We start from the raw sequence: 18,399 nt of genomic DNA, 5'->3' as shown, positions 1-18,399 counted from the left end.
TTAAACTTCTGTATCTTTGAACAGGTTCCCTTGTGTTGAAGGCCAATATGTAATTTGACTTTTTAACATGCATAATGCACTTGCCGACTAACTTCTTTGTTTTGTACACATGAATATCTCTATCTCTATGACTTTATTCAGATGCAATCTATCTCCATTCTTCATTTTTGAATATTTTTACCAAAGAGCATGATTTCACACTTTCTTACATTAAACCTCCATTTGGCAAGAAAGTGGGGGAAATAAAAGATGGGATTTATGCAAGATAGTTTTAAATGGATGATTAATAGTCATTGTGGATTCCATTGACCAAAGAGTCTGTTTCTGTGTAACATCACTATAATCAGATCTATATTGTGTGTGTAGCTTATGTGTAATGTCAAATGCTGCTGGAAATCCAAATATACTACATCCATAGGTTCCCCTCTGTCAAGTCTGCTTGTTACAGCCTTGAAAACCTTAAACAGGTCTCCAAACATGGTCTTCCTTTCATAAAACCAGAACGACTTTCTTTGATCGCACTAAACCTTTCTCAATAACGAAATATTTCTCCCTTAATTGTGGTCTCTACTACCTTGCCAGCAAATTAGGAGGCAACAAACTAAGTTCTACACATGTGGATATTAAGACTCTCAGAACCAATCCACCCATATGTTTTAGATGTCAATATGATCAAACTGTATGAATGTTCTTAAATCTCTAGCTGACATGACTTAAAAAATGAAAATGAAAAAAATAAACACCATTGAACAATTAACAGCAATGTAGCAAACATAATTAAATCAAAAATACATAATATACCTTACATAATAAATAGACTTGCTGGGCTTGTGCTAAATACAACCTGCTGAAGGTGCAGGGGGAAAATGACTATTTATCCCTGCTGGTCTTGGTTTTATTTTTTTTTAATTTTAATTTTTTAAAGCATATGTACAAATAATAATAAACGACAAACTGGTTATAGAATTCTTACATAGCTTCAATTTTAAATTTTTAAAGAAAAAATAAAGATGAAAAGAGACTGAAAAAAAAAAGACTATAAACTAATAGAGAGAAAGCAAAGAAAAAAGAGAATTACAAACATAAAAATTATGGGGATAGATCCGGGAGTTAGTGAGTATAGTTGTACATCCAACCCTAAACTCGTTTTAACTTTAGTTTTAAATTTTAGTTTTGTGACAAACCCATTTACTTTTTTAAAAATTCAATAAATGGAGACCATATTTTAAAAAATAGATCTGGTTTGTCAATTAAGGCAAACCTTATTTTTTCCAAATGCAAGGTCTCGGTCATTTCCGTAATCCACATTTTAGTTGTGGGGAGGTCTTGGTTTTCTATTGTCCAACCCAATATCTAGGCTGGTAGATTGCCACACCACACACTCGTGCAGTAACCACAAATGTACTTTGGAAATCCAAAATTGTAACATTCTTTGTTTTGTTCATTCCATCAGCTATTCATATCCTTAAAGTCTAATAAATCTGACAAACAGAATTTCCTTTTGATGAACCTATCTCGTAATTTTATGGTTTTCTTAGTGTCATTTCTTCAATATGGATTCTAAACGTTTCACAGAATAACCAACCTAAGATCAGTGCCCTGTAATTCTGTTTTCTCTCTCCCTTCTTTCTTCCATGGACACCTGCTGATTTTCAATCTATTCAAATCTTTCCAGAATCCCGAGAATGTTGCAAGATTGCAACAAATGCATTCCCTATCAAGGCAGACATCTTTTCTCATAGGCAGACCATTAGGACCAGGGGATTTGTTGACCTTTAGTTCCATTCATTTGTCTTGTACTTGGTCTCCAGTGATATTAATTATTTTCAGCTTCTCATATTTTTTTGCCCCTGGCTACCCATCATTTTTGGTGTGCCAAGTCTTCTAACAGTGAAAACGGATACAAGATATTCCTTATTAATTAGTCATTATTATTAATCTCACTGTTTTAGCTTCTAAAAGGCCAATATTTATTTCTGTTGCTCTCTTTGATATATTCTTCAAGAAACTCCTATAAAGTTTTGATGTGCACTGGTGTACTCTGTAAATCTGTTACGACTTTATAAATTGTTTCTTTCTCTCTAATATTATCCTTAAACTTTAAATAGTCACATGTGGATTAGTTTTCACATGAATTCAGTATTTCTTAAATGGAATTCTGCGAATTTTGAAATAGTTCTTTAAATATCTGAAATTCTATCTCTGTCAATTCATCTCAGGTTATTTACATACTTGCCTTTATTTACATTTTAGATCTAGTTTCAAACAAAGTATATGGTAAACATACCTTTTGTTGTAACCCTTTAAAGTATGCCTGAGCTGCAATCCTCCACAACACGATTGCTTAAGGCCCTGCCCCAGTTTGGCGATTTTTAAGGCGACTACAGGCGACTAGGCTGTCGCCGCACGGTCGCGGGAGTAGTCTCCAAAAGGTCGTAGTGGTTTTCTGGTCGTCGCTGAAGTTTGTCAAAGCATGAACATTTTTGGCGACTGCCGGCTTGACGCCAATGATCGTAGCTTGACGTCTCCTGTCGTGGGCGCTGTCATAGGTTGTCGCCAGGTTGTCGCCAGGTGACGTAGGATGTCGCCGGTGCTGACACCGGTTATCCACCGTTTATAAGAATCTTGTTTGTTTGAATAAAGTAAATTTTGGACATTTTGACAAAAGATTGATGTTTGAAGTTATTGTATTTCAGAGAAGTTTCTCATGGCATCTCTTTCAAATATTTTAATTTCATTTATTTTGACCAATTAAAACAAACACAAACACAAGCATTGCACTGTATTGAAAAGCAAACACTTTTCATTTATTTTGACATTGCACTGCAATGGGTCTCTTCAGGGACGAGGGCTTCAACCACACAGACTTCTTCTTGGGCTTCTTCTTCCCCATTCTTCTTGTCCTTCTGTCTTGCAGAATTTTAAGCTCAAGGGCCACTGCAAGCAGTAGGGCTTGTTCTTCTTGTAAGGGCAATGCCATCATATGTTGCTCCATGGCAGTCATGAAGCAAAATTATTGGGAAACCTACCCACACCCCTTTGGCGCTAAAATTACGTGAAATGGCTACGGTTGTCTTCAGTTGTGACCGACAGGGTCGTAGCTTGTCGAGGGTGGAGGTAGGTTGATTTTGGTTGTCGTAGCTTGTCGTAGGCGCTGTCGTAAGTGGACGTCCTAAGTTGCAATGACTAGGTCGCCGGTTGTCGGTAGCTTGCCGTCGACTAGGTGGTAGGTTGTCATAGCTTGTAGGTTGTCATAGCTTGTCATAGCTTGTCGTAGACATTGTTGTAGGGGGAGTCCAGTCGCCGATTTTTTGGCGATCTTCTACGACTTTGACAGTCGCCAGCAGTCGCCTTAAAAATCACTGGGACAGGCCCTTTACCAATCCTGTCTCAGTACACATAACCAGATCTAAAATAGCTTATTCATTGGTTTGGTATAGTTTAGAGATACATCATGGAAACAGGCCCTTCAGCCCACCGAGTCCACGCCGACCAGCTATTCCCGCACATTAGCGCTACCCTTCACACATTTGGGACAATTTAAAATTATACCAAGGCAATTAACCTACAAACCTGTACGTCTTTGTAGTGTGGAAGGAAACCAAAGATCTCGGAGAAAACCCATGCGGTCACGGGGAGAACGTACAAACTCCATACAGACAGCACCTGTAGTTGGGATCAAACCCGGGTCTCCAGTGCCGCAAGTGCTGTAAGGCAGCAACTCGACCACTGCCCTCAGGTTGTGTCCACAATGCAAATGTAGTTAAGAATTTGTGTTTAATGGAATCCCTGCATTTTATTTTCCTAATTGGTATAACAATTTAAAATGTCCTCATCTGAATCATCTAAACTATTTAGTTTAATTCAGCCCAGATATTTAATTCAACATTATATGCCAGACATCGGTGGTGGGGAAGATGCTGGAGTCAAAATTAAAGAGGTAATAACGGCACATTTGGATTGCAGTAAAAGGGTTGGTCCAAGTCAGCATGGATTTCTGAAGGGGAAATCCTGCTTGATTAATCTTCTGGAATTTTTTGAGGATATGACATATAAAGTAAAATGGATGAAGGAGAGCCAGTGGATGTAGTGTATCTGGACTTTCAGAAAGCCTTTGATAAGGTCCCACACAGGAGATTGGTGGGAAAAATTAGAGCACATGGTATTGGGGGTAGGGTATTGACATGTCATATGTTGAAAGACTGGAGCGGCTAGGCTTGTATACACTGGAATTTAGAAGAATGAGAGGGGATCTTATCGAAACATATAAGATTATTAAGGGGTTGGAACCGTTAGAGGCAGGAAACATGTTCCCAATGTTGGGGAAGTCCAGAACCAGGGGCCACAGTTTAAGAAAAAGGGGTAGGCCATTTAGAACGGAGATGAGGAAAAACTTTTTCAGTCAGAGAGTTGTAAATCTGTGGAATTCACTGCCTCATGAAGCCAAGTCTCTGAATGCATTCAAAAGAGAGCTAGATAGAGCTCTTAAAGATAGCAGAGTCAGGGGGTATGGGGAGAAGGCAGGAATGGGGTACTGATTGAGAATGATCAGCCATGATCACATTGAATGGTGGTGTTGGCTCGAAGGGACGAATGGCCTACTCCTGCACCTATTGTCTATTGTCTATTGACATGGATAAAGAATTGGCTGGCAGACAGGAAGCAAAGAGTAGGATTAAACGGGTCCTTTTCAGAAAGGCAGGCAGTGGTGAGTGGAGTGCTGCAAGGCTCGGTGCTGGGGCCACAACTATTTACAATATATATTAATGATTTGGATGATGGAATTAGAAGTAACCCTAGCAAGTTTGCAGATAACACAAAGCTGGGTGACAGTGTGAACTGCGAAGAGGATGTTAGGAGGTTGCAGGGTGACTTGGACAGGTTGAGTGAGTGGGCAGATGCATGGCAGATGCAGTACAATGTAGTTAAATGTGAGGTTATCCACTTTGGCAGCAAAAACAAGGAGGCAGATTATTCTCAATGGTGTCAGATTAGGTAAAGGGGAAGTGCAATGAGATAGGGGCATCCTTGTACATCAGTCACTGAAAGTAAGCGTGCAGGTACAGCAGGCAGTGAAGAAAGCTAATGGCTTTCGGCCTTCATAACGAGAGGATTTGAGTGTAGGTGTAAAGAGGTCCTTCTGCTGCAGTTCACGAGGTTAATCCCCAGGATGGCAGGGCTGTCATATGAGGATAGATTGGAAAGACTGGGCTTGTATTCACTGGAGTTTAGAAGGATGAGGGGCCATCTTACAGAGACATAAGAAAGGATTGGACAAGCTAGATGCAGGAAAAATGTTCCTAATGTTGGGGGAGTCCAGAACCAGGGGCCACAGTCTAAGAGTAAAGGAGAGGTCATTTAAAACTGTGAGAAAAAACTTTTTCACACAGAGAGTTGTGAATTTGTGGAATTCTCTGCCACAGAAGGCAGTGGAGGCCAATTCACTGGATGAATTTAAAAGAGAGTTAGATAGAGCTCTAGGGGCTAGTGGGATCAAGGGATATGGGGAGAAGGCAGGCACAGGTTACTGATTGTGGATGATCAGCCAAGATCACAATAAATGGCGGTGTTGGCTCGAAGGGCCAAGTGGCCTCTTCCTGCACCTGTTTTCTATGTTTAGTATATTAATCCAACACAAGTGAAATCTATCAAACTGAACAGAGCCTTCCTCCCTACCACTATTGCTGGTGCCATATAAACAGATACCCTCTTTCCCTCACTCCCTGAACTGTCTGACCAATGCCAAATTGCACATGGCTCAGTTGGCAATGCACTGATTCTCTCTTTTGTGGTTTTGCTTGTTAGTTTAGATCCAAGTTCTTCATTCTCCCTCTGCAGAAAATTATTTTTGCTCGTCTGTGTTGATAATTCTTATGTGGTCTACAAAAACCACGATACCCCCACCCTCTCCCTCCAGGTACAAACTCACAGCCACATAGAACTACATCTGTCACTCAGTTCACACTACCCATCAACTCCCCCACCCCCCCCCCCCCCACGCCACCCAGCACCACATTCCTTTCAATAAGCACAACATTAAAAAACACTTCTACCACATCACTTTACTGCTTGCATGGTGCTTTCATCAATACAGTTTACAAGATGCTCATATATGCAAGTAAAAGGACTGAGGGTTCCTCACCCTCCTCACTCAGTCATATTCCCGCAACCACTGACTAAATCTAAAGTGCTTCCCAACCTTGGTGATGTGACTGCCCCCCTCCCCACCAACTTTCTATTGTGCAGCCAGCGGAAGTGGTAGAGGTTGGTAGAATTGAGATTTAAAAGCTACTTGGGCAGGATAGCATTGGATAGCATATGGACAGCATTGTTTGGGGGAAATATGGATAGCATTGTTTGGGATATGGATAGCATTGTTTGGGGGAATAACGGTCAGCCCCAGGCAAGTAGGACTATTCTTGGTCCGGCATCTTGGTTGGCATGAACACGTTGGGCCAAATAAGTTGTTTCCATGCAATAGAGCCCCATGACTCTCATTCTGAAGATTCACTCATGAAAAATCACTGCTTGGACTCATATCCAGAAAAATAACTTCCACTGTATAAATAGTGTACAATCAATGAACTATGTCCAGAAGAGGGGAAGAGCTCAAATCCCTTATTTGGTGCATTTATTTTCTTATGAATACTGACTCAAGAATGAAAGATTGGCAGAAACAATTTGAAACTCACTGTTTCGAGACCCAAGAGAACCAGGAGTGGGATGGTTGTCATTCCTCCCTGAATCCATTCATCCAGTGACACCGTACCATCGTGGTCATAATCTATCTCTTCCATCATCTCCTGAAGAATCTATCAATGAAAAGAAAAACCTTTATAAGCACAATTAACTTGCACACAATTTAATCAATGTTACGGTCACTTTAGTTTAGTTTAGTTTTGATATATAGCATGGAAACAGGCCCTTCAATCCACCGAGTCCACGCCATCCATCGATCACCTGTTCACACTGGTTCTATGTTATCCCTCTTCCTCATCACTTTCTACACACTAAGGGGCAATTTACAGAGGCCAATTAATCCACAAACCAACACATCAATGGGATGCAGGCAGAAACCCACATGATCACAGGAAGAATGTGCAAATTCCACACAGACAGCACCCGAGGTCAGGATCGAACCTGGGTCTCTGGCACTGTGAGCAGCAGTTCTACCACTGTGCCAGCGTGCTGCCGAACCATCCTGAAAACCCAACCATCTAACCATCAAATGCAACTGCTTTGAAACTGAATCATCCCATTAAAAGTAAGACTTCTGAAGTATCTTTCATTTATAATAACTCTCACATCGAGTGTGCTTCTGTGCTGTTTACCTTACCACAACAAACTTCTGCCCGACTGAAGTAATGGGGATTTAGGTACCCATGCCAGTTTATGCTTTCATGTTAAAAATATGCAGATATCAACAGTGATTACCAAATGCTGGCACAACATCAACGATTTGAGCTCTTTTTCTGTTGCCTGCACCTCCAGGCCTATTTCCCTAGTGACAAACCCTTCTTCAGTCTCCAACATTTCTCCTCCTCCTGCTGCCTTCTACCCTCACTGGACCTTTTGATTTCCAATTGCCTGGAGCATCTTTTTTATCCATTAGCTTTATTGGTATTGGTTTATTATTGTGAAATGAAGTGAGATGAAGTGAAAAAATGTGTTTACCTACTATCTGGTGAAATCGTACTATATATGATGACAATCAAGCCATACTTAAGTATCGCAGGTGATGCAAAGAGAAAAATACGAGAGTACCAAATATAGTGTTACAACATTATACGTTTCAGAGAATGTGCAGATGAAAAGAAGTGCAAGGGCTGCAAAGAGGTAGGTTTGGAAATCAAGACCACACCCTTAGACCATACAGTGGTGTGATGATAGCAGGGAAGAAACTGTTTCTGAATTGAATTTGTTGGTATATGCTCTCAAGCTTTTGTATCTTTTATCCTCACAGAAGAGGAGAGAAGAGGAAACGACCAGGGTATAAATGGTCCTTGATTATGATGCCTGCTTTTTCAAAATAGCCTGAAGTATAGATGGGGTCAATGGGGTTGAGGGCAGGAGATGTGTGATGTTCTATTCAGAACTCTCTGCAACTTCATGTGGGTTACTGGGGTGTGCCCTTGCTAAACCAAGCTGTTATGCATCCTGTTATATGTTTTTTCTGATAGGATGCTTTCTACATTGCACCTGTAGAGTTGGTAAGAATTCTTGGGGTCATGCCTAACTTCCTTGTTCCTTCGTCTGAAAAAAAAGAAAAGACACCATCTAGATACTTACAACTATGTTCAATCAGCCCGAAGATACATCCAAACAGACACTGCTACATCTACTCAAACGTTCCAATTTTCCTTCAAACTTTTTTTTCTACATAGAACATCAATTTAGTACAGGAATGGGTCCTCCAGCCCGTTACGTTTGAGATGAACATGATGCCCCATTAAACTGATCTCATCTGCCCATACATGATCTGTATCCCTCTATTCCCTGCAGTTCATTGTGCCTATTTAAAACCTCTTAAATGCCACTATTGTATTTGCCTCCACTACCATTCCTGGCAATGCATTCTAGACTGTTAGCACTCTGTGTAAAAGAGGCATTGCACTTCACCTCTCCACGAAACTTTCCCCCACTCACATTATAGCTATGGCCATGAGTGGCCAACATTTCCAACATGGGGAAATAGGTTCTGACTGTCTACCTAATCTATGCCTCTCATCTATATAATAAAACTCTCATTTGTTTGTTTGTTTGTTTGTTCCTGAACTACAGCCAAAACTGTACACGATAGCGCGACAGTTTTAGGTACACCTTACTCACCGTCGTCCCTTTGGTGCTAATGGAAGAGGTTTAATTGAAATCGGTGTTATATTTTCAAAGTTATTCACATTTTAAAGTTTAAATCTATCTCCTAGGGAGGGAGGGAGGGAGGGAGGGAGGGAGGGAGGGAGGGAGGGGGTGGAAAGGAGGGGAAGGAGGGAGGATAAGAGGATGTTAAGGGGGATGGAGTGGGGGGGAGAGGGGGAGAGGAGGGGGGAAGGGGAGGGGGGAAGAGGAGTGGAGGAGAGGGGAGGGGAGGGGGGAGGAGAGGGTGCTGCACCAATGCAAGAGAGGTTTGGGCCCAACGGGTCCACTTGGTCTAATAATTTTATATACTTCTATCAAGTCTCCCCTCAACCTCTGACTTTTCAGAGAAAACAACCTAAGTCTGTCCAACCTCTTCTTGAAGCTGTAACCTTATAATCCAGGCAACATTCCAGTCAACCTCCTATGTACCCTTGCCAAAGCCTCCACATCTTTCCTGTAATGGGGCGTCCAGAACTGCACCACAATACTCCAAATAAACTTCTATTTACGTTTCAAATGTTTGTGGAATGCAAAGAGAGAATGACTACTCTGGAAAAATTGTATCCAATTCTCCACGTAAATCTAGTTATTATCATGCATCAATGGGTCTCCAGCAGTCAACAATGTTATTGTGTCTTCTTCTGCTCCAGTCTGTTCACTGAGTTAGCTGGACATTTCATTTTCTTGTGTTGACTTGTGAAGAAATAATTATTCTCTTAATTTGTTCTTATGCAATTCAATTGTTCTAATCATAAGTAATTGGTAAGAGTTCTGTGCAATACACTATTTGTAAAAATTGCATGACTTATATAGTTATATTTGGAAGATAAGCTAGCTAGACATTTTATTTGTGCAAGGTTGGGTCTATTTATGTGCTATGTTAATGAATATTTCTCGGAGGCAAGGAATTTGTATTTAAACCTAAATGGTGACAAACAACAAATACTTCATTTCCACGTTTTCCCTTTTTAAAAAATGTAAACATTTCATTGGAAACTCTCATCGGGCTGCACATTCTAAGAAAATTGCTGAGTCGTGCACACTAAGGCAGTTCTATAAAAACACCAATTCTGTTTGGAGCACTTTTTAATGTTGACCTATTGCTGATGATCTCCAGCAACACAGCTTTTCAGTTATGCCATTTCACAGTGAAATATTTAGAGAAAATCTAAATTGTTTAGTTTAAGTGACTGAGGTAGCATTTTTTTGTGTAAACGGTAACCCTCCTGTCTGAACAAGTGGCAAGGTACTTTACTATAACATCTCAATCTTTCAAACAACAATTAATCAATTAAATTACCAAGCAATCAGTAATCTTATGAGATGTTGATGCAACAAATGAATTTAACATTATTGGCAGATGCAGAATCTTTTCAAAATCAGGCAAATTAGTAAAAATCTTTTCCTCCTTCTCAATGTATTAAAAACAAGATGGCATAAGTTTAAGGTGAGGGGAGTTTTAAAGGGGATCTGAAGGTGTTTTTTTCACAAACAGTGATTGACATCGGGAGTGTGTTGCCAGAGGAGATAGTTGAATCTGATACAAGATATTTGATTGTGCAAAAAAATATTTGAGATGCACCTTGGCAGACAACTGAAATAGGAAAGGCATCAAAGGATACCATCTTAACACGGGCTCATGGGATTGACATCCATGGGATCACCATGCATACGCAAAATAATCATCATGGACTTGGTTGGATAAAGGGCCCAATTCTGTGCTGTATGATTTTCCCATGATAATCTACAGAGGTGCCTTAACTCTCCACAAAGAAAGAGCACAATAGTGTAACCCCAATTAGACCCATTTGTGAAATATCAATGAAGGTGGGTGCCCACCATCACTAATAACATAAAATAAATAAATATGAACATTACGCTTCAAGGTGCAGAAATGCTGTATCTGAAGTACTATTTCTGATGAAAGGACATGGATGTAAAATGTTAATTCTGCGTCCCTCTCAAGCAACAGCTGTAGAGTATTTCTTTCATTTTACATCAGACTTCCAGCATTTGCTGTATTTATCTTTAGGTTTATATGCCCAAACTGCCCTTCTCATCTAGAGTTCATGCCATATTAATTGCCAAGAAGCTTTTGATTATCCATGCCACTTTTACTCTTGCTTTAGAATATTTAAGTCTAATTCCTATGTCTCATGAGGAGAGAAAATGTATATATTTTTAGGCAATACTTGATCCTTATGTAGTGAGCAGATAACAGGCCTCCTTGAGGTGGAGATGCATCATTTAATTTCTAATTAAACTCATTAACCAAGGTTAAAAATCAGCTCATTATTGCACTTTTAACTTGACTGGGAGACAGCACTGCAATCAAATCAAAATGGTAGAATTTTAAAACTGGCCAATATTTCGAATTAATTCTTTGCAGCATCTCCGACAGACTAGATTTTGAAACTATTTCAAAGTTAAACATGCAGCCTGAACTTGCAGTGCCACTTGTCCCCAGAAGTTTGCTGGCAGCATGCACCTGAAGCCAAATGGTTAATCAAAATCTCAATTAACATTCAGAGAACGTGTGCTTGGGATCCTTCACGCTTGGAATTCTGGATGCACACCCCCTCGAGCTGGAGACCCCTTAATAGAGTTCTGCTCTGTACCACAAAGAGATGTGCAAGGTGTAAAGGTACATTGTAGTTATTTAAATACTAATTTTCTTACATAAATAATAAATTAAAATGCTAAATTATGAATTATGATTCATTGAAAGGTATCAGAAGAGGGAAGTATCGGAGAGAAAGCAAACTGCTCACTTAGCAAACAGAGGAAAGAATACAGAGTTAAATCAGATGATAATTTAAACCAATAAAGAGCTTTCCTCTAAATAGTCAAATATTAGAGCTGAGCAATATCAGTGTTTGTACATCTGGAGTAGAGATCCTTAAACAATAAACACCTAAACATGGTGACATAAGAAATGTTTAACAGTCAAGCACAAGCAATTTATTATCTTTTCTTCATTTCCTAAATATACCCCACCCCACTCAAGTAAACTGATCATGAACTAGTCCCAACCATGGGATTTCCATTGTTTATTATTTAAAGAATTTGTAAAACTTTTTGTAACCACAGTTTAGGATTTTAATATAAATATTGAACAGTGGGTAAATGTCCTTAGTGATTTGGATGGATGTTCCCAATATGCTGACACCATCACCATATTTCAACTGCTAGGAAATGCAACACAATTCCTTTCTCTCTTTTACCCTCCTCCTCACATGGAAACAAACATAGAAAATAGGTGCAGGAGGAGGCCATTTGGCCCTTCGAGCCAGCACCACCATTCATTGTGATCATGGCTTCTCCCTGTGCCTGCCTTCTCCCCACATCCCTTGATTCCACTAGCCCCTAGAGCTCTATCTAACTCTCTTTTAAATTCATCCGGCGAATTGGCTTCCACTGCCTTCTGTGGCAGAGAATTCCACAAATTCACAACTCTCTGGGTGGAAAAGTTTCTTCTCACCTGTTTTAAATGGCCTCCCCTATATTCTTAGACTGTGGCCCCTGGTTCTGGACTCCCCCAACATCCTTGAATTTTTCTTTCCCCTGTCTGGGAGCATGCTTCATGGTGTACAGGTTACCATTCAGCCCATTGATTCCATCCTGACTCCATACGCAGCCAAATATTCAGCTCCATTCCCCCCCTAGTCTTTGTCCTTATGGCTTGTAAATTGTTTTCACTCATTTGCCCTTTTGAGCAGCTGAATTAATTGTGTTTCCATCATCTTTAAAGGAAGTGAGCTCCAAATTATCAGTATCCTGCAGCAAACAAAATATTTTGTCAGCCCCACATTGCCCTTGCAGTATTATTTGTCTTTCAATGTGTCTTTCCCTCTCCTCTGGTTGTGAACCGTCGATTATTCTAACAGCTTCTTTTCATTTATCTGATCTAAGCCAATCACAATCTTGTACATTTCCAGTAAATCTCCTCTTCACCTTCTATACTCCAAGGAGAAAAATTCCAGCTTCTCGTGTCTATGTAGCTGACACCTCTCATCTCTGGGGCCTTGCCAGTAAATCTGCACTGCAGTTTCACTAGGATCTTCATATTTTCCACTTTAGTGATGACCAGAATTGACCTCTTTATTGCTAATAAGCCGTAATCAAAATTTAACAAACATAAAATCATGAGAGGAATAGATCGGGTAGACGCACAGCGTCTCTTGCCCAAAGTCGGGGCAATCGAGAACCAGAGAGCATAGGTTTAAGGTGAAGGGGAAAAACTTTATAGGAATCTGAGGGATAACTTTGTCACGCAAAGGGTGGTGGGTGTATGGAATGAGCTGCAGGAGGAGGTAGTTCAGGCAGGGAATATTGCAATGTTTAAGAAGCAATTAGTCAGGTACATGGATAGGACAGGTTTAGAGGGATATGGGCCGAAAGCAGGCAAGCGGGACGAGTGTCGATGGGACATGTTGTCCAGTGTAGGTAAATTGGGCGAAGGGCCTGTTTCCACACTGTATCATTCTTTGACTCTTAATTAATCCTCCCTGCTGAAAATCTGAGATCTGCAGATATTGGAAATTGAAATTTAAAAAAAAGAAAATGCTGGCAACACTCAGCAGGTCAGGCAGCCTCTGTGGGAAGGCAAATAGTTAACATCCGACTAAGGATTTGGACCTGAAAGATTAATTCTGTTTTTCTTTCCACAGATTTGATCTGACCTGCTAGGTGTTTTCAGCATTTGCTATAATCCCTGGATTCCAATGTATTATACTCATTGGTCTTTCAAAATGTTCAGAAACTTTCAAAGATTTATCTTCTGCTTTGTTATCTCGAGAGACCCTGCACATAAACAAATCCAAATCAAGAATTTGCTATGATGCTGCACCATTTTGTGGCACATTATATCAGCTTGCCTCACAGGATTATTTAAAATCAGCCCTGCCCCAGCTGAATTGAAGACATTACTTGGTGCTTCAAAAAATTAGATATAAACATTGCAAGCTTTGACAACTTTAGCTATAAAGCCAGACAAATGATACAAAAGTACTGTTAAATGCACTATTAACATTTGTAAATGTCTTACCATAAGTCATGGAAGTAATGATAGTCACGATATGAAGTATCAAGAGATCATCATGCAAAACTCATTTACTTTCCATAACCACCCACAACGTAACCCAAAACGACAATCATTGCCATCGCACTAACCCTGGTGTTGCTCTGCAGATCTAGTTAAGTTCAAGGTCCAGCACTTTCAACCATCTCACACAGAGCATCTAGGTCTCATGTTGCAAATGCTTCCTCTTCACCCTAATAGACATTTGACCCATGTGCAGTCAGAGGTCTTTTTGACTTTCTCAATCTCTTTGACAATTGAAATATGTTTAAATAATTAGAAATAATTAATAAAATATCAAATTCATATTTTAAATCCCATTTCTGATAAAAAATATTACAGAACATAGAACAGTACAGCAAATGAACAGACCCTTTGGCGCACAATGTCTGTGCCAAACATAATGCCAAGACCATCACTATCTACCTGCACATGAGCCATATCTCTCCATTCCTTGCATATCTCTATGCCTTTACAAAAGTATTTTAAATGCCACTAACCTGCCACTCTGTTTCAACCACCATCTCCAGCAGTGCGTTTCAGGCACTCACCACCCTCTATGTAAAAAATCTTGCCCCACACATCTCCTTTAAGCTTTACCCCTCTCACTTTAAAGCTATGCCCTCTAGGATTTGATTTTTCCAAACTGGGACAAAGATTCGGACTGTCCACCCTACCTGTGCATTTAATAATTTTATACACTTCTATCAACCTCCAGCGTTCAAGATAAAACAGTGCAAGACTGTCCAACCTCTCCCTGCAGTTAATACCACCTAATCCATGCATCATTCTGGTAAACCTCCTCTGCACACTTTCCAAAGCCTCCACATCATTCCTGTAATGGGGCGACCAGAACTGCACGGAATACTCCAAATGCGGTCTAACCAAAGTCCTATAAAGCTGCATCATGAATATTACCATCATATTCATCTTTTTTTTTAATGATCTATTACAGACAGGTCAGTGACCTATTCAAATGAGTGAGTCCAGTTAACTTTGGCTGGTTGAAAGCTGCAGGGCTGAATGCAAAGTCCATCCATCCCCACAGCTGAGGACATTCATACTCTACCCTTTAATTTGGTGCTGTGTCCAGCAACAGAACAAATGGTCAGATGTGCCAGCACCCGACTTACAACATGGTCTGCACTTAAATCGGTGTAAAAGTCAGACCCAATAGAAAGACCTTGGCTGTGGTTCTCTTCTCCAGGTGAAAGTAAGTTGTTGTAGCTCAATAACTGAATCAGTAAATCACTGTTTGATGTTGGCAAAAAAATCAGTCATTATTTTAATATTGCTTACTGTTTCTGGCATATTTATTGATAAACATCATGCTTCATAAATTGCTCCACATTTCAATCAATATACTCATATTAAAGAGTCATTTATATTTGGACAGAGAAACATCTGCACGTATTTTTTTATCATGTTGCTATTGCATGTAAATGTCATATTGGCAATTTTAAAGACATAATATAATCCCCGTAATTTTATTGTGTCAAATAAAATTATGTGTAATTTTATTTTCAAATATTTATGCAATTTTTAAGGGACGAAGCATTATTGTGAATTCTATACCGAGTAAAATGTATAGAATGATAGAACTGGATTCTATTCAAATTCATAATTTTTAAAGAAGTCTATTATATATGAATTATTTTGGGCTTGAGCACTAGTTAATCAGGTTATCAAATTAAACTAGATTTGAATACTAGAGCAAAATAAATCCAAAAGTACTTCTGTGAAAACGGCTTTAAGTAAAAGTCTACATTTTTATTATAACTTGTATAACAACTTTTATGATAACTAGATGCGGGAAGATTGTTCCCGATGTTGGGGGAGTCCAGAACCAGGGGTCACAGCTTAAGGATAAGGGGGAAGTCTTTTAGGACCGAGATGAGAAAACATTTCTTCACACAGAGAGTGGTGAGTCTGTGGAATTCTCTGCCACAGAAGGTAGTTGAGGCCAGTTCATTGGCTATATTTAAGAGGGAGTTAGATGTGGCCCTTTTTGCTAAAGGGATCAGGGGGTATGGAGAGAAGGCAGGTACAGGCTACTGAGCTGAATGATCAGCCATGATCATATTGAATGGCGGTGCAGGCTCGAAGGGCCGAATGGCCTACTCCTGCACCTATTTTCTATGTTTCTATGTATGAGGGAAGATAATTTGGGTTTATTTGAGCGCTAACGTCCATTTCTATACAGGTCCTCGAATAAAAGCTTTTGCTGAACAAAATGTAAATGGTGCTTCAAATGTCTTTCATGTTTAATTTTTTTCCCCTCTTATATGTTCCTTGAATGCAAATTAACGAACATAGAATAAAATAATCATTTCTTTCATCTTTTCCTTGAATGCCGATTATAAAAGTTATTTGTACACGTGTGCGTGTACACACTCACACTTCAAATACTCAGTGGGATAATAACAAAGCCTAACTAATAGTTATGCACATTTATAGTAACAATTTCTCATGCAGGGAATTAAAACAACCCCAGTTAAATTATCGTGAAAAGTAGCTTCTTTGTAAGAGAATAGGATCCAATTTGAAACTTAGTCTGAGACTAAATCTGCTCAAAATGTGCTTGGATAATTCACCTAGTTTCAAAAAGTGTTAATGAGAGCATGCTGTCACTTTGCCAGCGATAATTTTTAATCAGAATGTCGCAGACGGAACTTAAAATGGGATCAAAATAGAAATAAGAGGCTAAAAGCAATAGATGACAAAGTACTTAGATGTTATACGTTCCTTAGTGACATCACTGGATGATCCTCACTTTGTCCACAGTGCATTTCTGTGATACCAACTGAAGACATCAAGAGATGTTACAACATTGCTTCTAATTTTACAGGGGATCCATTGCTCAATAAGCTGGCATTTAACTGGAAACTCATGTTCACGTATCTGCAAAATTACTTATATTTCAATCAATTAGATAGAGAACAATAGATGAATGAAACAACATTAATCCGAGATCAGATGACTACTGAGAACACTACGCATCAGTACACATGAATTATTTGCAACTATTACAAACAGAGATCATTTATCTGAAATTATTTTATTATTAGTTACTCTATGCGATGTGTTTTGGCATACATAAAGTCCTGGGGGACCAGAGGGGGTGGGGTGGGGACAGGGAATCGGGGGGGGGGAGACAATGAGTGGGTTGTGCTTTTGAGGAGGAAAATAGGTCAAACAGGTCATTCAGTTGAGAAATGTTTTTGTGATTTGCAGGCGGCATTCATGCTTCAAGTCCTTAATGCATGACTACATCTGATAAGAATCATGACGTTGATAACTTTTATTACAATATTACTGTAAAAACGTATTTCTAGAATGAGGTGCATTTTGTCACTAAAAATATCCCTTCTCATTTTCAGATGAAAATCTATACTTCTACTGAAAGAAGGCTAGAAATGTCTAACTGATCAAGTATCAATATGTTATTAATTATTCTAAAGGGACAATTGAATTGCCCTGGGCCAAGCTTGTCTGAGTAAGTTACTGAATATTTTTAATGCTGCTTCATGCCTGTGCACTCATTATCTAAGATTAGTATTCAGGACATTTGACCTCAATGTCAAGATCCAGGAACATTTCTGAGGAAAATAAATACACCTTAATTTAAAGAAAATGTGCACAAATATGGGGTCCTTCTTGAGAAGCAATTAATTCAATTATTGATCATTAAACAAAGGTTTCAATGTTTCCAATCCCACCCAGCGTTCCTATAGCACCACCAAGTGAGTGTGAACTGAAGTTACATACTGGCTTGAGTTCGGTCACATCCCATTGTAGATATTCAGCGACATGCATCATTTGACTGATGATCTGGTCAAGTTCCTGCAGAGGAAAGAGCATATTATTATTTTCCAGCAACACAATTTGCTATAAGCAACATTCCTATTAATGCAAATGTTGCAGAACACCTTAGACAAAAACTATATTAATATTAGGATATTCTTCTGTTCGGTGTTTTTCGAAGCAGCATGATGAAAAGGCATATATATATATGGTCAGAGTAAAACAAGTCCCGGCTGCGCATTGCCAAAGGCCCCAGTCCCATTTTCTAAAATATAAATAAATATACTTTTATCTGGATTACACCATTTCTGTTAAACTCATCATGCATACAGCATGGTGTGAAGTGACAATCTTTCTACTTTATAAAAGAATCAGATGCAGAATGTCGCCTTGCTGACTATTTATCGATGCTCTCATGAACTTTTATTCCTCTCTCAGGCAAACCCATCCTTCTGTGGGCCCAATGTTGCTGATACCAGAGGAAAAAAAAGGATAAATGTTCAAAATATCAGTTTAAGAAAATCTGGTGAAGTGGTTCATCATTCCCACCCGTTTAAGAATGAGAATCATTGGAAGCTTAGCAGTACAGGAATTGCACCTGCAAGTGTCTGGTGTACATACTGCAGCATCAGGGATAGCTGGTCGAAATGAATTGTGAT

General features: G+C 39.4%; 1 protein-coding gene across 2 annotated transcripts in view; it reads right to left on the bottom strand.

The window, feature by feature from the left end:
• dgkb (diacylglycerol kinase, beta) overlaps nucleotides 1-18,399 on the bottom strand; it is a 506,131-nt gene that overhangs the window by 320,181 nt on the left and 167,551 nt on the right. For both annotated transcript variants that reach the window (XM_078421953.1, XM_078421946.1), the window contains exons 8-9: nucleotides 17,705-17,779; nucleotides 6,693-6,812 (exon numbers count right to left, since the gene is read on the bottom strand). In XM_078421953.1, the coding sequence (XP_078278079.1) occupies nucleotides 6,693-6,812; nucleotides 17,705-17,779 (195 nt within the window). The remainder of the gene's footprint in view (nucleotides 1-6,692; nucleotides 6,813-17,704; nucleotides 17,780-18,399) is intronic.

The sequence above is a fragment of the Rhinoraja longicauda genome, chromosome 2, assembly GCF_053455715.1.
Source record: "Rhinoraja longicauda isolate Sanriku21f chromosome 2, sRhiLon1.1, whole genome shotgun sequence".
Lineage (NCBI taxonomy): Eukaryota > Metazoa > Chordata > Chondrichthyes > Rajiformes > Arhynchobatidae > Rhinoraja > Rhinoraja longicauda.
This window is presented reverse-complemented; position numbering and strand designations above follow the sequence as displayed.